The following is a 21019-nucleotide window of genomic DNA, read 5'->3' on the forward strand; positions in this document are numbered from 1 at the left end:
TGCCCTAGTGAGATCTAGAATATGACAGTGGATTCTTTTGCCCTCGTTAGGAGCTTATTCACATTGCCTRAAAAAAACTTTTACATGCTTAGCTACCCTTCTCAAATATTTTGCAGGGATATTTCCTTAAAAATATGAAAACTTCTCCAGTTTCCTGTAGAACAGCACAATGCTGTTGGATTGTATGCTTGATAACTTAGCATGTAGTCTGGCAGAACTTGTGTTCTCACCATCAGAATTCAGAACCATGTTTTGTCTATATATGTGTTCATTTTTACTGTGTGTTGGTGGCACTCTAGCTCTAAAAATAATTAGTCCTACTCTTTGTCCTGACTGGGGAAAAAGTTTTTAAAATAGTATTCATATGCATATATGCACACGTGCTTTTGCTCTGGTGCACTCTTTCCTTCATGGCAGAAATTGTAAATTTTTGCTCAGCTGTGAAACAGCTGAGACTGCAAAAGAGAGGAAAAAACTATTGTATGTAAGGATAGATCTTACCAGAATTAATTACTTTAATTATTGTGATTTAAATTGATTTAAAATGCACCGTGTGGTTATTGTGGCAGAAAGTAAAATTGAGATGCTAAATGGCTGTGGATCATTGAGTTCTTTTCTGGAACAGTTCACATCTTCAACGTAATCAGTTTCAGGTACTTAAAGTTCTAGCAATTTAAACTTGAAATAGTAATACAAATATTTGAACATGTTATGATGAAAGGTCATATGCTTCAAAGAGTAGAAGTGCCTGATTAGGTTAAAACTGTAACTTTCCACCGTGTTGTACAGCAAAACAGCCCACAGAGCAGGAGCAATGCTCRTGTTCAGGCTGAAACCATGAGGAATTTAACCTGTGTGTTGGGATTTCCATGTTGACTTTTGTATGCAAAAGTTTGGTATTCAGTGTCGTTCACTGCTGCTGTGGGAGATCTGCTCTTTGTGTCCCTTGGAACTTATCGTTAGTCTCACAGGACACAACTGTGGAAAGGGAAGAGTAAAGAAGAAAGTCCATTAGCTCCTTTCTATAAAACATAGGGGAAAAAATGCTTTTGCATCTTCTCATCACTATCCTGGACAGGAGAAAGGATAGTATACTCCTCAAATTTTGGTGGTGAGGTTGGGAATGAAGTTTGGAAATGAGCCTTAGGAATTGGTGTAGAGACAAGGTGAGACTGAGAGAACTTGGGGTGAGGACAGGAGCAATGGGGGGTTACTCGGGTAAGGTAACTCTTGCACTGAGAATTGATGCTGAGGTTGGGCAGGAAGGGTGGCTGTGATTGTGCAAGCCATGACCTTGTGAGGGAAGATAAGTCCATGACTGAGAAGAAAACAAAAACGTTCAAACTCCGTTAATACACACCTTGTTTTCTTGGTGTTAGAGTGTGAAGTTGGTTTGTCTYGGCTCATCCTGGATTCTGTTGTACCCAGCGTTATTCCAGGACAACAAGGTAAAATGTCGACCTGGGAAATCAGTGCGGTCTGTTCATCTCATTAAAGCAGCCAAGTGAAACATCTTTGTATAAACTTAGTCCTTTTCATTGTCAAAGAGCATAGAAAGTACCTGTACCTGTTAAATGTTTCCGTCTTTTTGAGGACTAGCAAACATAACTTGACCTTCAGTTACCTTTATTTATCAATGAGATCCAAGAATAAAGCAATACATGTAGCTTGAGAAGCTCATCCGTTATCCTCTGAACTTTATTGAGAAATTTTGATGCTTAGGGGGATTTTCAGAGCTTGTATTTCCTGCTTGCTGTTGCTCAAGATTTTTTTGCTGGGTGCTTTCTTCTTGGAGAAGACGATACAGAGCTGAGACCTTTTGACTTTGCTTTCTACCTTCTGGACACTCTTCATTTTAAGCTCGTACCACTGTCAGGTAATTATTTTGCACAGTGGTTGGGTATTTAGCTTTCATATGTTAACATGGACAGGGTCATTTCCTTCCACTCCATTCTCTTAAGCTTTCAAAGTTACCATTTCTGTTGTTTTCAGCAACTGGTGGATGGAAGTCAGTATGGATAAGTAAAAATTGATGCTGGTGATTATAGAGAGGGGATTCTAACTCTGTGTGCATGATGATGGGGTGTCAACTGATGATCAACACCCAGACAGTCTTTGYTTTAATGGTGCTGCACAATTACTGGGTCTTTACTTAGTGACAGCTTAAAAAGCAAACGTTGGAGACATCAARTGAAACCAGCAAGTGGTGAATTAAAATTAATCAAGAGAATACACACAAACAAGTCTACTTTATATACCTTATTTATACTGTACGTACTTAYACCCACGGAACTCCTTGTTGCTGGATGGCAAAGGAGTTTAAAAAGTGATGAAAGMGAAATTCCTTCAGGCTTGTTGAACAGCATTTCTGTGTAAGCAGCTGAGCTGAGAACAACTAGGAACAGATAAATTTGGAGGGAGGCATCAATCTGTTCCTACACTTTCCTCTAGGATCCAATCTTTGTCCACTGTGGCTGGTGAGATGTTAGTCTAGGTGGACCTTTGGTCTGATGTGACATAATTATTCTGTTTGTAAGGTTAACTTTTATATATGTTTGTAAAAGAAATGAAGCATCGACATAAAATTAGGTCCTTTATTTTTTCTTTTTTAAATGAAGCATCGACATAAAATTAGGTCCTTTATTTTTTCTTTTTTAAGGAAATAGATTCAATATTTGGAGCTAGGTCTAATTATTACTCTCTGAGAGGCAAAAAAAGTACATTTTTCATGGAAATCAGAACAACAAACTGAGAAATTGGGGTCCCAAGAAATACCTGACCAGTTAATATAAGTGATAACAATGAAAGTTCTAGCTAAGAAGGCTGCATCGTGTGTTGCAGTTGACCAGAGGATATGGACTGAATGTAACAATGTCTCACAATCTTCTTTGTGGACTCCCTAATGGAATTAAAAAAAAAAAAAAAAAAAGTGAGTTAGCTGGTTAAATACAGAACTATCTTATTATATCATCAGACCTTAATCCTGAACCTGTTTCCTGGTTGGCAAGCAAGGTAGATTGTGTGGTTCTGTGTAGTCAGCAAATCACTACAAAAAAGGCTGTTTCGGATCTTTTGTGCATTCCAACTTTATTTGTTCAATAGGGCCAAGTCCTTAAATGTCACACTACTTGTGTGATCAGTGGCCARTTAGAAATTCTGTGGAGAAACAGAATTCTGTTTAAAAAGATCCCCCAAACTGATGTGCTGTSAAGGCCGAGGCCTGCAGAGTTGGCACTAGAGAGCTGAGTCTCTAAGCCCAGGGAGCCGGCAGTTTAACTGGCTACCAACTCTCAGGTGCTGTTAGGAAGCCTGAAACCTGAGAGTTTTATGATCGAGCCTGTTCCAAGACTTTAGGGTTTTAATATCCAGAAAATTGCAGAAGCTTCCTCTGATGTGGGCCCTCGAATGTGCATGAGCTCATTTCAAGCTGGACTTTACTTCCCCCTCTGCAGCGAGGACTCTGGAAATTCTGGTTAGCTCAGTAATAACCAGGACACTGGAGACTTTCAGTCACCCACCCCATTCATCAGCTCTGTCACTTGAGAAGTCAAAAATGTCTTTTACTGTGAGGGTGCCAGAGCCCTGGAACAGGCTGCCCAGGGAGGCTGTGGAGTCTCCTCCTCTGGAGATCTCCSAAACCCGCCTGGATGCCGCCCTGTGCCACATGCTGTAGGTGTGCCTGCTGGAGCAGGGGGTTGGACTAGATGATCTCTAGAGGTCCCTTCCAACCTCAACCAGTCTGTGATTCTGTCTTCAAGTTTTGGGCACATTTTTTTCTGCAATTCAACTAACCCGGAGAAAAGCCTTCACTTGGATAGAAAAAAGCCCCGGGTTTTCCATGTACTAAAAATCCTCAGTCTTGACCCATATTTTAGTGTGATACCAAGAAAAAAAAACAAAAAAAAAAGTCTTGTGACGTAGTTTCAAGGAGACCTTTTCCCTTTTTTAAATTATTCAAACAGCACTGAGGAGGAAGCATTTGYTTTAACATCATATTAACTGATAGCTGTATACAGAGAGTGTGTGCATATTTATATACTAGTGTATGAGTTGGTGACAGTTCTTTGAGTTGAAATAGACCTTCAGCATTAAATTTGAAAGTTAATATTCCTGAAAGCTATTTTTTTCTTTAAATATTAAGTCTTCTGAGCGTGAAGCTGCTATTAGCCTGTTATCATAGGGAGCAGTCTTTAGACAGCAGAGTGTTAGGCTGCTCTATATAAAATATAATAAATGAAATAATTCAAAGAAGATCCTCTTTCTTTTGGCCTTCAGATTGTTTCTTGACATATGCAGAGTTAAGGCAGAGATGAAATAAAAACATAAACTAGGTTGCTGTTTTGTCCTACTTTAGTTTTGATACCTTTGTTTCTAAAAAGCATATGGTACATATCAAGTTCCAGCTTGCTTTGTTTCTGTCTTGTTGCTGAAAACCAAGTCTAGAACTGCATATGGCTTATAGTCTGGATGAGAAAATCTGTGTTAAAAGTCAAGTTTAACAACATACCCAGTTATAAATGTTCTCACAACTTTCCACACGGTGCTGTTTCCCTTCATTTCCTCTGTGTTTTGAATTCACGGAGTGCACGAGCAGCTGCTGCTGCTGCTCTGTTCCTCCCTCCTGCGTTCCCCACCCAGCTCTGCTGCATTAGCAGATACATCTTCAATGTTCCCTTTCATGGATTCATTAGGGCTGATTTTAGTTCACAATTATTCCCTCATCCTTCACTGACTCCTGATGTTGAAACGCACCTGGATTGTGCTCATTGGAGTTCACTGGGAGTCTTCCGTGTAACAAGCTGAAGCTCCTATTTCCAAAAATTGATCATCAGGCTGTGCTTTTTTCCCAGTGTTGGTCAATGCATTTGTGTGATAATTTGTCCTGGAAAGCTATCTAAAATATACAGAAAATGCTCGGCAAACCTCTCTCAAATTTCTGGAAGAGGTTGTCATTACTCACAGGAAAAAGTGAGAGAATTCAAAATTATCAGATGCTTTACATGTATGAATAGGACGCTGTTCTTGGCTACCAAGAAGAAATAAAAGATTTATTGCATTGCTTATATTTCATCCAAACAAATGYATTGTAATATTTTATTTCTGAAAACATTAAATGTAGAAACATGAAGTGTGCCTGCTTACACTCAATAAGGAAACTTGCAGAATGAGTTATCCTTGTATTTTTTTTCTAAACAGTCTTCCTTACTTCATCTGAAGTGTCCAGTTCCAGTTGCATAACACAATTTGTAGGTAAACTTTGGTTTCTCTGATATAATGTTTTTTTCTCAAGAGACTTGAGACAGGGTTTACACCCCTGTGGAGAGAATATCTTTAGATACTGACATTTAGGAGTTCGGATGACATCTGAAAATCAGATTTTTAAGTCTGAGTTGGTTCCTGATATGGTCAGTGGGGAGAAATAAGCATGTCTGGAAGATGATTTTGTTGTTGTTGCTTGTTTTAGCAAGGTGACTAAACATCTCTGCCCTTTTTTTTTCAGGCACGTTGCCTGAAACTGTTGCGCTAGCGCAGCCCCTTTCTGTGATCTTGTGCAAGTGGCTGGAGTTTGGGTCTGTGTTCCTTTTTCTGCAAGATTTGGAAGGCTGCACGGTAATGTCTAAGCAGCGTCCTGTGTTTGGACACGCTGAGAGATCCCCCTCTCCTTGTGGGGCGTTTGTGTGAAGGAAGTCTGGAGCTGAATGCCAAGGTCCAAGACTGATAAAATCGGCCTTGCTGCTTTCCCCCAGCCCATCGGAGTCCTGCTCTAAGTTCCTTGTAAATTATGAAAAAGAAGTGGGGACTGCTTACTAAAAGGATATTTTAACTACAAAACTTGGCTCTTAAAATATGTGAGAATTTTAGATTTTTGTGGACAAGTGATCTTGAAGTCCATCTCTTGCTAGTTGACACCTGCTTTTCCTGAGTTTCTCAGTTTCTGACTGGCCAAAGTCCACCTAATCCCCTGCATATTTCAGAATTACACATTTTATAGAGTAACTAGTGACATTCTTAGGCATAAGTAGCTTCAGCTCTAATCTCCACAGCAAAAAAGATGATCTTTACCTCAGGATTTCTCTTCCTTTCCTCTTGAAAATGGAGAATAGATTAGGGAAAGGATGGCAGAGAGAGGGGTATAAACATCTCCCTCAGAGGCCTTGGTCTGGTACTGATGATTCCTTCCCCCAACCTGATCAAACTGAAGGAAGCGCCTTCGGTTTCTCTTCCAGCTCCATCTCATTCTGTCACATTGTGCTTTGATTCACAGTGGAGCTCGGCTGCACACAAAGCTGTATGTCTGTGGAAGGAACTTCTAAGGAAGGCAGGAATATTTTAGAAGCGCTGCTGAAACCTCTAGCATGCTAAATCCTCTTCAGAAATGCTGTGCTGAGTAACTTCAGAACAGAGTTCTCCCTTTGGCACTTCCTTTTGCCTTTGTTTAAAGTGGAAATTTTAGACATATTCAACAGTTAAATAATATGAGCTCCTAAGTTATTTAATGTAGCAGAAGAGAAATCTAAGCTGTCATGTAAGTAATGTTGAATATAAAACTCCTGTCTTCTAGTCTTTCTGAACAAGTGGCTGGTAAAACTTGTGAACTCTTCAGAAGCTGAACATCCAAGTTCAGTTTGATTATACTTGCTGAAATTTTTTGATTACCATAATTTCATTGCAGAGTGGCTATTTTAAAGGGTTATTTTTGTTTTAATGCAAATCAAAATGGAGTTGTTGAGCTGAGTTCTGATTTCTAGAATAAATCATCTCTRTCTTTTCAAGATAGTACAACTTGCTGCTTTTCCCCCTTTCTCACCAACCTGTTATTTCAACCCCAGAAGTGATTCCAGTATAAGTTACAGAATCCTGCACAGCTGGAATGACCCCATCTGTTGCTCACCCTGTGAGGATCCCCATGACTGACCTGCTGTTTAGGTAACTTGTGGTTTATAGAGGAGAAAAGTAGAGCCAAATGTCCATCCTGCCATGTGGGTCCTCTSGTTTTGGTGCCTCAGAAGGAAGGGAGGACGGGTGCTTAAATGGTTCTGTCTCTACCCGCAGAGAGAAAGGACCAGCTGTAGCTTTGGCCTCTCCAAAATAAGGTATTCACCTGCTAGGCCACGGGTTCTGATGACCTTATAACATTGTATATTGTTTTTCTGTGGATGTTGAACTGGTTTCATGCATTTTCAGGCCTGTTCAGATATTGCTGACATGGAAATTCTTTAAAGTTGAAATCCTCACACAGAAGTTCAGTTCTTACCCATGCCACTGACTTGCATTGCCATTGGCAAGTCCTGCAGCTTCTTCATCCCGCCTCTCATCGTGTTTGTAAGACTCAGTGGGTATAAGTAGAAACACAGGCAGTTTCACCTCCGTGTGAGGAAGAACTTCTTTCCTGTGAGGGTGCCAGAGCCCTGGCACAGGCTGCCCAGTGTTACAAATACTGTATTTACTGGCTAGTGAAGTTGTTCTTTGAACATTTAAGCGTGCACATAAATAGTGTAGCGTCTTAGGTGGAGGGAGAATTGTCATGGGCAGAAATAACTTCAGTTCACACAACAACCTTTATTAAATTACTTGCTGTTTTCTAAAATTGAACTGAGAATTTTCTATCAATGCATCTTGATAAACACTTAATCAAAATTTATTCCTTAACATTTGTTTTGGACTGCTGTAGCTTACCACTGGACATAAGCCTCCTTATGGAGGTGCTGGCCCCTGAAAGGGTTGAGCTGCAAGCGCAGCCCTTGCCCCTTTGCTGCGTGGGCTTCCCATCCCTCACCCAGTTTTGCTGAGCAGTGTAAAGCTAGTCCTGTGGGCTTCCAACAGCAAACCATCCTGAAATGAGGATAATCTGGGTAAAGCCTTGCAGTTTTTATTTACAGAATTTGATGTTTCTAAGCAATGTCCAGGACCAGGTGATTGAGTTTTRAAGTTCAGGGACGGCTCCTAATAATGTTTCCTTATACTCCCCAGTAAACAAGGATTAGTTTAAAACTTTGAAGCACAAATGTTTCTGTTCCATTATTCAGCTTCTTTGAAATATGGAAGCACTTCTGTTAGCCTTATGTTTATATATTTTATGATTTTCAAGATACGCTAGTGAAACTATTTTAAATAGCCCATCTTCTGTATGCTGTCTACTAACCACAGACTGTTCCAGTGCTAATGAAGCAGATTGGGTTTGCTGGAATTGAGAGGAATCACGATGGTTTAGCCAAGCTGCGACAGTTGCAGAAGGCAAAAGCAAAGAGACCAAGCAGAAACAATAACTAGGTTTAAAATGTAAGTTSTTCTTAGTAATAATGAACAACACGCACACACCCTTATGGAATATACATTGACACGGCTAGTTACTACGGAGTCCTGAATATATCAGTGACATTAGATGAAAATTTTGACACTTGTCCTAAGGTAGTTTGCTCAGCAAACCTTTTATTTTTACAAAACAGCTCCTGCTCTTCATCTGTTTCTTCACCTTGTGATCAGCTTTCTGACATAACCTCCTCCTTCTGGGCGCAGGAGCCCAACAGAGAGGACACACGAGCACATTAAGAAAATCACCCCACGTTTGTCTGGTAAATGGCTTGTAATTCTTCTTGCAATTGCTGCAAAAAGCAGTGAAAACTTACTGAAATTTGCCATTTTTTGAGTCTCATTGCCACTGAACAGCCTAGTCATCTTTCCAACCTCTTCCTGTTTCCRCTTGCTTCTGGGAATAACAGCACTGAAGTCTTACAGTATTCTCTCATCAGCAGTCTTTAAAATGCCAAAAATACCTCTGTCCCGGTCCTACAAATGGGAAAATGATGCCATAGAATAGGTGCCAAACCCACAAATCCCATTAATGGAGCTGCAGTAGGATGAGGATCTTGACGGTGTCCAAGTCTTCCAGTTGAGCAGATGGGCTTTTTAGAGCCCGACTGGGTGCTGTGAATCTGTCTGAAATAAAGAAGTGTGTGCTGATGGAAGAGTAGTCCCCTGGAGTCCTAAAAACGTGTATTTTAAATAGTAAAATCATTCAGCTTAACTGATATGTTGAGTCTAGAGAATGTTTGTTTGGTAAAGAATTTCATGCTGTTCAGGTTATAATCCTAATATTTGAACTTACRCTAGTGGAAAATCACTCTTTTTTTCTACTTGGACTATGGATTCGAGTCACTTCTCTGTATAAAGCATGTATGTGTGTATGTGCTTACATTATATACTTCTGACTTTTGAAAACGTTACCGTCAAAATGCTTAAGCTTTCCATGCTTCAGGCAGTATTTAACCAGTAGTTTAATGTCACCTTTCGGTCACCAAGTTGTTGTGAAGACCCGTTTCGTGTATTGTCTGCTTCCAGGTTAAGACTTAAACCAGCCTGCTGTGTCCGTGGTATTTGGAGTAACCTCTCCCGGGAAGGGAGGGATGAGTGTTGCTTCCCTGCACTGCTCACTTTTTGCAGGGGGGAGTTTGCCCATGGACCCAACTTGCCGCCGGATTGATGTCGGTAGATGAGAGCTTGACAAAAATGAATCCTGGCTGATTTCAGTGGAGCTCTTCAGTGGAAAGTCATAGAGGAAAACAGTCTTAGCCAGCTGAAATGTCTTAAATATGATATATTTTTTTAAATTCTGGAATGCAGTGTGGTTTCCTCTGCCTTTTGACTTGCTGGCACACTCGAGCCCCGCGCCGTGTCCTGTCTTCAAGCGCAGGGTCGGAAGCCGGTTGATTCCCGGCTTGCGTAGCCCATCTGGGAATCATGAGGCTAAATCAAACACGCCGCTCTATAACGGCGTTTCCATTATCTATAACGGTGTTTCCATTATACTTGGAAGCCCTGTCCCCTTAAATCCGCCTGTTGCCTGACGTTAGTCCATCCAGATCCCGGAGCAGCTGCGGCGGGAGCGGTTTGTTGATGCGGTCGCCATGGCGACGCGGTGCAGCAGGAAGCGGCGCCGCACGTTGGATAATCTGATAGGAAGGAAGGCTCGAGGTAGGTACCCGATCCCACCTTCCAGCTCCCGCCGGCTCCGGAGTGGCGCCCGCTCCGCCACRGCCTCCAGCTGGAGGTGCCCCGGGAATGGTGGCGAATGGAACCCGTCGGAGCCRCCGGAGCAGGGGCCGATTTCCTGCGGCTCTGGTCACTGTGGGTAGCGCCAGGTGAATGAGAGAAGTGAAAGGATGCGAGCAACAGTAAGTGGGAGCTGCAGTGGGGAGGGGATGTGATTAAGCGGGCTGCTAATTGTCATCTTACTGCTTCCTCGCAGAGAGAAATGTCACTGTGCTGGATCCGCAGCCTAGTGACAGGGCATCCATGGGCTGCTTGCCTGGGGGCTGTGGCTTGTGTTACTGTCACCCTTGCTAAGGGAACATACAGAAATACACCCCGTTTTCCCCTTTTTAATCTGGCTGCAGGCAGGCTGTTAAAGATMCTGCATGCGTCTTTAAAAGGACCTGCCTGCACCACCCTCTCAACAAGCTTACTTGAGTGTTTTAAAAATTTCTGAACTCCCAATGACTAAGAATATTCCCTAGGATTTTTTACTCATCTTGTGAATTGTTTAAAACTGAAAATTGCATTTACCCTTTCGTTTTGACTAAGAATACTTCTCATCAGTTCTGTTGAGCTGATTTCACCGGCAGTATTTTTAGACAAACCCTTTTTTTTTCTTTTTTTTTTCTTTTTTTTTTTTTACATTTTTGTATTTTTAATGCTGCATTGTAGTACATTACTGTCTTTTTGTCACTTATGATTTTTTTTGGGCAATTGTTTACTACTTATTCAGCACCTATGTTCATATAATGCTAAATATCAATACTTCCATTTAAAAGAAACAACCCCACCACCCTGAGGCTCTTGTGTCTGCTTCCTAGCAAAGCACTTCAGAGAAGAATATTATTTCTGCTTTTACTGAAGTTTATTGACCCTTATGGCTTCAGAGGTCTGTTAATAAACATGGGATCTTTTGGGGTGCCATAGAATGGGACAAAAGCAGAGCTGAGCTTTTCAGTAGTACTGTAATCCCTCCTGTTGTACAGGCACTGACCCTTATGAGGTATTTCTTTCTAATATACCACAACCACTGTTGCAGTTACAACGTACTCTTCTTTGTACTATATAAGCTTTTGCAAGGGTTAGAAACAAAGTAATCACTAGTGGGCTTTTCCTCCTCTCTTTCTCCTTGCCTTCTTCCCAACTTTCCCACATTTTCAATATTTTTAATACATGTACCAGAACCTATGTTAGTTTCCCTGCTAAGAAATGGCACTGTTTTCTTTTGATGTTTTTAGGGGTAGATGTATCAGCATTCCAGTATATTTTCAGAGGCTTTACGTTTGCTTGGAGTCTTTCCCCAGATTTCCCTCACTCTTGAATAATCTGTGAATTCATGGAGCGTAACTCACTTTTTAGAAGGTATCAAGTAACTTATTCAGTTCCTCACCTCTGATTTTAGATAGCGGGGCTGGGAAAGGGGGTCTAAATATCTCCTTACACCGAAATTCAACCCTGTTCCTTTAGGTTTCTTGTCTAGCCTGTGGAAAACACAGTGGCTGTTCTCACGTGTGCTTATCCCGCAGCTTCGCAGGTGGTGCAATGATTGGAGTGTATAATGTATTTTTGCTTTTGTGTTTAGTCAGGATTCAAAAAAAAAATCTTTTTTCCCCTTTTCTCCCTCAAAAGGCYGATGGCCTTTGCTGATAGATGTGTTCAAGAGAATATTTCAGAGACAAATAAAGAGCTTGATACTTAAACGTTTTTCTTCAACGCACATTTAAAAAGAAAAAACCCCATGTCCCACCAACTCCAAAATGATAATTTTGATTTCTTTCAGCAGAAACTTCACTGATTGGAAATAACCCTATAGATAGTAGGAAAATTAAATGCTTTTTAAATGATGTTGTACTTTCAATTGCTAATAACTTTCTGTAGAGATACAGAATCTTTCATGTATAAAGCACTCCTTTGAGGAGAAGAATTTATCTGCTACAGAAGATTTGAAAATAGGACTGTGATTACTAAACTAGTAAACAAAAATTGCCTGCATGTTAATTGAATCTCTTGATGTTTGTGTTGGCTCAGGAGTTAGGACTGTATTTCAATCCTGTCCCTCTTAAAATACGGATATTAATGCATTACAAAACCATAGTTTAAACAATACTAAGGTTCAGCCTTGTGTGGTAAGGTGAAACTAGTCACTCATAAGTCTTCTTCACATCCATGGTATGCAAATATTTCCACAAACCAGGTAGATCTCTGTACCTGTATGCAGCAGGGTTGGGGGAGGAGGAAGGTCTTAATTCTGGATTTTACTGCTTATGTATCTGCATTAAAGATCTGTACTTTTAGGCAGTCGTTTACTTTGCACTTTACACCTCTAGATTCCCCACAGCATGTTCAAAGTACTATCTTTAGATGCATCATATGAGAGCAGTATTTTTTTACCATGATAYTTATAGTTGATGGAGAAGCCAAATATTTTGGGGATGCTGTTTTCCCTGTTCCTCGCTGTTCTTTCCTTGGAGRAAGGCTGTGCAGAGTGCATGTGCGCACACTTGGCGAGAGGAGCCTTGGAGCCCTGCTCAGAAGTTGCTCCCTGTGCGTATAGCACCATGAAACACTTGTCCTCAGGCATCTCGTACTAGGTAGCAAATGAATCCTGCATCCGAACCAAGAACCTTTTAAAAAATCTTTTCATCTGAATGACAACTTCCAGGTTTTAGCCATCAGAAACTGCAGCTTCCCTTTTATTTCCTCCTCAGATGTAGAAATATCTTTAACCTTCCGTTGTATTTACAGCTTCTGCTATGGAAAGGTTTTCCCCTAAATCACAGCCTGCGATTTAGGCCTTTCTGCTGCTCTACTGACCTCAACTAGGGCCTAGGACCAGGATTAACCCTACTGTGGTATTGCTACTTTGTGCTGCAGTCCATAGGTTTTTATCTCATCTTGCTTACTGACCTCCTGGTGAAGACAGACGTGGTGTCTGCAAGGAACAGTCATTAATTCTGCAAGTCTGTCTGTCCTGTATCATGTTTTGCTTGGGGGAATATTTGTTGATGCAAAGCCAAGTTGTGCTAAGGATCACTGCAACAGAGTCGTCTCAGAGACTAAAAATGCCGTGAGTGAARTTTACAGAGACTAGGGGCAAGGAGGGGGCAAAATACAGTGTATGATTGACAAAACGATGATGATGATGGAGAAAACTCTTCAGAACCGTTCAGCAGATCTCACACACAGGATCTAGGGAGCGCTTGAAACTGGCAGGAGGTGGGCTTAAAATGGATAGAAGAAATGTGACCTTCAGAAACTCGCTGCCATGGGTTGTGGTGACAAAGAGTATGGGCAGTTCCCAAGAGTTCAAGCAGATTCATGTTCACTTGCTGCCCCTAAGCAGCCTCTCCACAGATCACAGGCTGGTTGGGGTCAGAAGGGACCTCTAGAGACCATCTAGTCCAACCCCCTGCTGCAGCAGGGACACCCAGAGCGCAGGGCACAGGGTGGCACCAGGCGGGTTTTCTTCCATTAGCGTACCGGGCTAGGTGAACCACCAATTTGCCTATTTACACAAACCTCCAGAACAGCTTAAATGTTCATTTGACCAGGATTAATCATCTAAAATATCATTTTTAGAATGAATTAAATACCACTGAAAGCTAACGAAATTGCACTGTTAAACCTCTGGGAACTGGTGTTTCATGTATTTCACACTTTAGTCACTGGCTGGTCATACTTTTTTAGCATAAGTGGGTAGCTACAGTCACATCAATTTGTATGCTAATATCTCCAGGAAAGATATGCTCATAATTTGGTGGATAACAGACTATTTTTCATCAGGAACTGCACTGAGGTCGTGTGGATCATCATTAAATAGCTGTTTAAAGGAAACAATTTTCAGTCCCAGTGAAAACGACGCAAAATTAGCTGTTGACCTAATCCTGCATTTCTTAATGGCACTGATTTAATATATTTTTAACCTGATTAAAAAAGTACAGTCACAGTTGTATTAGCATTGAGAAATTACATTTTTAGGGTTTTTTTTTTTTTTAAATTTTGTTGTAGTTGGCTGCGTTGGAGATACTCTAAGGCAAGTCTTAATGTTCCCATTATTTTGTGAGGGTTGTGAAGTCTTTAGTGCTGGTTTTGGAAGAAGTGCCATTTGAAAAGTGTCTATAGTAAATATGCCTTTCGCTGAATATACCACAGGTGAGTTTTCCAGTTTATTGCAGTTGTTGTATGGAGGAGGCAGCAGGAATCTTGATAGAATATAGCGCCTATCAAGTTCTGGAGAGCTTCGGGGAAGGAAGCAGCAGGTTTTGTCACACGCAGGGTGAAGCACGGGCTAAGGGGCTGAACCAGAAGGGTTTCTTCCAAAGCTTTTCATTTAGTGCTAGCCAGCAAGCAGATTTTGCCCTGGAGAGGAACCAAACTGAGGTTTAGGGTACTTGGCACRTAAGACCGTGGGCTCAGTTTTGGTAAATGCTGACCACAAAGTTCCCAGGGTTGCTAAGTACTGACCTCAAGCAGGGTAGCGTGTTGGAGGCTGCAGCGTGCCAGACTGTGCAAGGGAAAGCTGGAGCGAGATGGGAAGGTTATAAATCCTGGCTACCTGTAGGTTTTATTTGCCTCATACATGGCATTTGAAAGAAAAAGGACCATTTCTTGTTCCTGAGAGCCGAGCATGCAGCTGATGTGCCAGAGGAGCAGTGTGCAGCCAGGCAGCCTCCCAACCCTCTCGACTGTGCGGAAGTGCAAGTCTGCCAGCGTCTCGAGCACCTCTGCAGTGCTGCTCTCCATCAGGATGCCTGCAGCCACCTGGCACAAGCATTGCTGAACCCTTTGTGCCATACCATGAGCCCAGGCTTGAGCCTGTCTTTTTCCCATGTTCACTCAGAGCTGTGTGAGTGAACAGCAAAGGCCTCTCGCACAGGGAACCCCCTSCAAAAGCACATCAAGAGACACGTCGCCTGCCTGTGTGCGGTGTTTGGGCCAGTGTGTCTCTCTCCGTGCTCCACTTTGCTTTGGGGAGCGGGAGCCACCAATTCAGATGTCCCACAGCTGAGGAAGGGGAGGAGAAACCAGCAGGTTCCCAAGGCAACATCATTACCTAGGTTACCAACCGCAGGAGCCAGCACTGGCATTCAGGAAGCAGGAAAGGCGACATTCAGGAAGCGGGAAGAGCCGAGGGATCCCAGGCCTTCCCATTCCCACTGCTTCACATGCAGCAGTCAAGGGACTTGCACCAGTCACCACCCTGAGACTTGGCAGCTTTACAGCTCGTCTTGCTCTTGCAGTTGATACTGCAGAAAAGAAGAAGACAGAGCTGAAAGTCGTGCGTGTCCCTCAACATGGCCCAAGAAATGAGGGTATCCAGAGCCGGTCAAAACGGCCATGAGGATGTGACTGCTGCTCCGGGCAGAGACTGTCTCAGGTACCCCACAAAACTTCCATGGCCTTTTACTCTGTGTCGAGCTCGGTGTTGAGCTGTAGCAGAGACATGGAAGCAAACCAGTGAAAGGCTGGGCTTTAAAAAGCTGGGCCTACTTGCAAGAGAAAAAAGTATTCAGGTCCTGCATGCAAATTTCCCTTGGATATCTCATCCTGAAGATGATGCTCATTTTGAAAATGCTGCCTTCAAGCACTTAAGGTGAACTCTGGCAACACAGTATTTTCTGAAGACTTACAAGGTCTTTCAAGTGCTTTCCAAACTTCTCTTGGCTTTAAGCTTGTGTCATACTTTTTAATGTTTTTAGTGAATTTATCTAAAATATGTCTTGCTATAAGTTGGGTAACTTATGTAAATTGGGATCAAGTTTGTCTTTTTTCCTCAGAAAGCCTAAGGCTTCTCAAGAGGTTTCCCCAGTGACGATCCTGTCTCATATGGAGTGGATGTTCTGAGTTGAGTTACAGCAGTATTTGAACACTCAACTGCACGGTCCAAGTGTGAAAATGCTGAATATCCAGCAAGTCTCATCAAAATTGCAGATGTGTTAGGATAGAGCTTACAATCTTTTGATTAATCTGTGAAGTTGCACTACCAAAGGAGGAGGAATTACCTGCTTTTCCCATTGCACTTACTTTCTGCTGAGGCACAAAAGGTAGCCTAAACCCACAGGTGCTCAGGAAAGATGCAGCAAACAAAAATCCTGAACGAAACAGGAAGATTTGTCAGTCCTAAAATCAGTAGCACTTAAGTTTCTTTTTCTTTACTGTAAAGAAGCAGCAGCAAGTACATTTTTTTAAGAATTTAATGGACTATCATTTTGGCCATAATATTAAGGATATAAATACATATGTGTGTGTGTCTCACCTGGTTTATATCAGGAGGAAGTATAATACCTATATATTGTATTTAGATGCATGCAAGCTAGACTAAAGAAAGTTGGAGCCCAGAAAGAAAATGATGCAGTATGGGATGTACCTGCTCTTCCTTTTTTCCTCCTTTTTTCTTTTTTTCCTTCCTCCTTTCTCTTCCTCCTCCTCTCTGGAACATTGTCTGGGTTCTTCAGTAATTACAGACATTTTGTCCTACAGGAAAGCAGGCTTTAATGAGCATACAGGAGTCTGCTCGGGGTTCCTGTCAGACTCCCCCAGTTCATTTCAGCCATTAAGTGTGATTTTCTACCAGTTCTGTGCTGCCTAGTTTTGTAGGATTAGGATAATGAGCTTTCCACAAACACAAATGTCCACACTGTGACGTGCTGTGCATCTAGTGCGCTTACTTTGTCATTACTTCTAATAACATTAATGAATCTACAAACATGCTTAAACCATGAAAAAAGGGAAATTATGCAGTGTTTCCCATCCGTTGGAAGCCCTTTGCCAAGTGGTAATGAGTAAAATTCAAACACTGGGAATTCTAGGCTTCTTTAGAAAACTTGGATATAATGGCTTGATTAATGTTGAGCCTAATGTCATTGTTAAAAGAATGGAAGCTGTAGAAACAGCTTTAATTACACCAAGCAGTCCAGAAAATGAAGTTTGTAGAACTACAGTTTTACCCAATTGTTCATGTCACCTTGACTCTTTGAAAAATGGTTGTAAAAATATCTGTACTTAATCTTATCTCTTCTGTGTATGGATTGAAGGCTGCAGGCAGTGTAAAGTGTATTTATTAATCAGCCAGAATGGTTGCTGTTTTTTCTTCCAGAAAATTCTCTTTTTTTGCACATGCTGTAACGTACACCTGTGTAATGGATGTAAAAACTCTTTTATTTTTAAGGTTATTCTTGTGCAAGTTAATCCAGGGGAAGCATTTACAATAAGAAGAGAAGATGGACAGTTTCAGTGCATTACAGGTAAAGCTGATATATTTCTTTTAATATTTCCTGATCTGTTGCCAGGGTAAGCAAAAAGCGATTCATGATGTTGAAAGTAAAACAGTGAGGAAAGTGGTTTTGGATAAAATGTCTGTTTAAAGACTTACAAGATTAGATGCTAAGTATCATTTGGTTTTATACCTCACTATCATAATGAGAACATCTTTTCCTATATTACATTACATTCAGCAGGGGTGGGGGAAATCATTTCAAGCTGCGGAACAAATGAGCAAGTGCTGCTGTAACAGCTTTTGGTTAAGCTCATTTGTTACACAAACATTAAAAGTTAGTTGTTAATTTGTGTTGACTTTAGTAGTCCCTTTTTTATCATTATTTTTTGCTATCATGTAGACATAACTTTGCCCCTCCCACCARTAGTTATATGTTACCTCCCTACCCYGCTGCTAGTTACTTGTTATCCCCAGGGGCCAAATTGCCTCCCAAGACTGAGCTTCCAAATACAGGCACCGCATCCAAATGCTACCTCCCTATGTGTAACGGGCAGTTCTTCTGTACTGGTGTTATTTTTATACAGATTTTGTTTTCTGTACCAAATCAGAATAGCTACAAAAGTTAAGATCATCTAGACCTTCAAGAAATGAGATACTGGATGATGTGCTATTTAGATTACCACTTTTTGTGTGTGTGGTGTAAGAAACTATCCACAGATGCAGCACTGAGGCATTTTCTCTGCTGGACCAGTGAATYCTGCACTGTCTTTTTCTGCACGTTGGTTCAGCTTCAGCAGATCCTGTCCTGAGAAGCTGGAGCGAGTGGCTTCCCCCTTCTCTGAAGCCTGAGGAGAGCCCAAATTCTGGTTTCTAGTGTCCTAGGCAAGTCCTTTAGCCACAGTAAAACTGATCAGAGGGAAGTCTTGGATTACAATATGTACCAAAAAATCTTAAAACTTTTATTTTCATTAAAACCATTCTTCAAAACTCTCTATTGTTTGCACAATATTATATTGCTGCATTTGAGCCACGCTCAGTCAGTGTTGGAGCTCAGTTTTGTGGGACTTGCTTGAAACGCAGCTGTGTCACAGTTACTTTGCGATATCAAACGAGTTCAACAGCTTTTTCAGTCCTCCATGTATTTGTCTTATCCTTTGGCCTTCTAGGACACGAAAACATGGCCTGCAAGCYTTACAGTAAAGCAGAACTTGGAGGCTTTTGTGTCCACAGCTTCATTTCTCTTGGAACAGAACCTGAGCTACGCTCATTCACTTGACTTTAGTTTTTCTTGTCTGCTTCTGCCACTCTTGAGACAATTGTTGCGTATGGGCCTTTATGTCAGACCCATCTCTCTGCTTTTTTGACTTGTTCTTGAGTTGCTGAGTCTCCCTGCCTGAAGAAACTTTCAAAAACTGATGCTTTGTTTTCTTACATATTTCTCACAGTTGCATATATTGCAATTAATGAGAGGAAAGTCGACTTTCCCAACAGCTTTTGCATATAGAGTTGTACAAAGTAAACAGCTTCATAGATGGCAGACACCATAGAGAGTAATATGGTATTGGCTGGTCCAGTTCACAAAACAGATTTGGCCTACAAGAGACTCTTGCATTGAATGTAAAGAAGGAAACCTACCCTCAGTTCCCTGCTGCTTTCTTCAGTATATGTCTTCAGTTTCCAAGAARTTAAAGATACGGAAATATCTAATGAATATGATCTGGGGACAACTCTATAAGTGTGCAGGGAGGGTTATTAAGAAAATCAGGCATGAGGAAATGMAGCTACATAGCTGAATTTTACTGTTGAGATGCTGTTAGTAGGAAGTTGATTACTTGTGGCAATCTGTGAATCCTTTTTTTCCAACCTGTTTCTTTCCAGCAAATATTTGCCTGTTGTTACAGTCTTCTCTGAGTGTGTACAGCTATTAAAAAAAAAAAAAAAAAAAAACCTCTGAAAAGAATAGATGTTCTGCCTTTTCTGTGAAGTAGCCTGTAGACGTAGGATGAGAGGTAGGAGCTATTTCTAGATGGAGACACAGCAGAAGCACAGATGCAGTTGACCTGTGGGGGTGGCTGGTAGGTCGCTGCTCCTGTGACTTTCATGCTTACTTGGTAGTCACCTCGTCCCGAGTTTGCCCTGGGTGGTGAAGTCAAGGTGGGCTGTGTATAAATAGAATTGCAGTGTTAATTGTATTTTCTTGCATCATTTTCGCTGGCTGTCGGGAGCACGGAGATGAGCACAGCTCATCTTTGTTACTCATCACAATTATTTTATCTCTGAAGAGTGCTAATCCTATTTTGRGTATTGTATGTATGAGGTAAAACTGCTCAGCTTGGAAGCAGCTAGAATCCACATCTATCCAGGAAAACGGGAGAGTCAGAGTTATGGGCAGCTCTAAAATATTCACTCTGCTCAGTACTGAAGGCTCAAAGCACCAGGCAGTCAGGCTGGGGTGATCTGAAGGAAATGCTGCATCCGTACTCGGATTTTGGTGCTGACTTCCTAGCTCTCTGCTCRTCTCACAGATGGTCCTTAAGGCCTCGAATGTTTTGGAGCTGTGGTAAGAGCCACCTAACTTCTTAATGCACACCTCTTCCRTGGCAATTATGATGGGATAAAGAGGCTCTTGGGATAATTTCCTCTTTGGAAATCTCCAGCCTTGGTCAAGGAGCGCTGTTGTTGAGGGATCCTTCTTCCTCGTTGAGTGTCATTCCTCTSTTTATCAGTTTTGATGACTTGAAATGGCTTGTGTGTGTTTTTGTGGATGCATTGCATACAGCTTTCTGTAAAATAATAAAACCCAGTGTTGCTTTATATTTTTAYGTTTAGGTTTTGTGTCATAGTTGCTTTGTATTGCACATATTTTACTTAAATAGTTTAAAATGAGCACTTCTGTGAGCTAACCATCAGGTTATTTTACTTTAAAAAATGCTTTGTTTTGGCTGCCTGGTGTTTTTTTGATAGTCATGACTTCTGCCCACTCTTGACGCAACTTCAATTTAAACCATTTGTCAGCCTTTTCCTTTCCAAAGAGTGTGTGTTTTACTTGCTAAATAGATAGGAAGACATCTGCCTGTGTATCCATGTGCTAGACCAAAAAGTGTATTTTTAGAAGAGCTCTTAAATCTATAAAACTGTTCTGACATAGTAGAAATGTTCAGACTTCTGTGGAAACTTTCCTTCAGCCAAAATTTTCTTCTGTCAAAGTGAAATAATCAGCTACATTATAGTGATTCAGAAAGCCAGGTTTGAAATGTATGAATGGGCCCTCTTTGCAGAAGTGAATTACAGCAGATCACTCATTCATGAATTCTTCCTATTGCGGAATAAATGAATGAAGATGACTCATCTTGAGCACATTTTATAACAGTCCCAAGTTGCAGCTAAGGGCTATTAAATGTTACTTGACATAATAAGAGACCATGTTATATGTCTCTCCAGAGGAAAATTGCCATTTTCATAATAAAATAAGAAAACGTATGTAAATCAGAGTGAGTCATAAATGCTTCATGTTTTGAAATGAAGTATCGGTGTGAAGGTTAGTCTCTGGGGGAGAAAAAAAAAAAGTTTGGCAATTTTACCTCTCTTCAGTTTTCTTTAAAAAGTATTTTATTCCTTATGTTAAAGTACTTTCAAGAGGAAAAAGAGAAGCATCACATCTGTTTTGAGACTGCAGCAGTGAAACTCAAACTTCTTTCATTCGAAGGTTAGCTTCAACTTTGCAGCCCCCCTGCCCATCTGCCAGAGCCCGAAGTAAATTGATTTTCTGCT

At 41.2% G+C, this 21019-nt stretch overlaps 1 protein-coding gene across 3 annotated transcripts in view; it reads left to right on the plus strand.

The window, feature by feature from the left end:
- FNDC3A (fibronectin type III domain containing 3A) overlaps nt 1-21019 on the plus strand; it is a 105861-nt gene that overhangs the window by 19425 nt on the left and 65417 nt on the right. For all 3 annotated transcript variants that reach the window (XM_026053277.1, XM_026053278.1, XM_026053279.1), the window contains one exon: nt 17201-17276. In XM_026053277.1, coding sequence (XP_025909062.1) covers nt 17201-17276 — 76 coding nt within the window. The remainder of the gene's footprint in view (nt 1-17200; nt 17277-21019) is intronic.

Source organism: Nothoprocta perdicaria, unplaced genomic scaffold, assembly GCF_003342845.1.
Source record: "Nothoprocta perdicaria isolate Ctin4 unplaced genomic scaffold, notPer1 scaffold_98, whole genome shotgun sequence".
Lineage (NCBI taxonomy): Eukaryota > Metazoa > Chordata > Aves > Tinamiformes > Tinamidae > Nothoprocta > Nothoprocta perdicaria.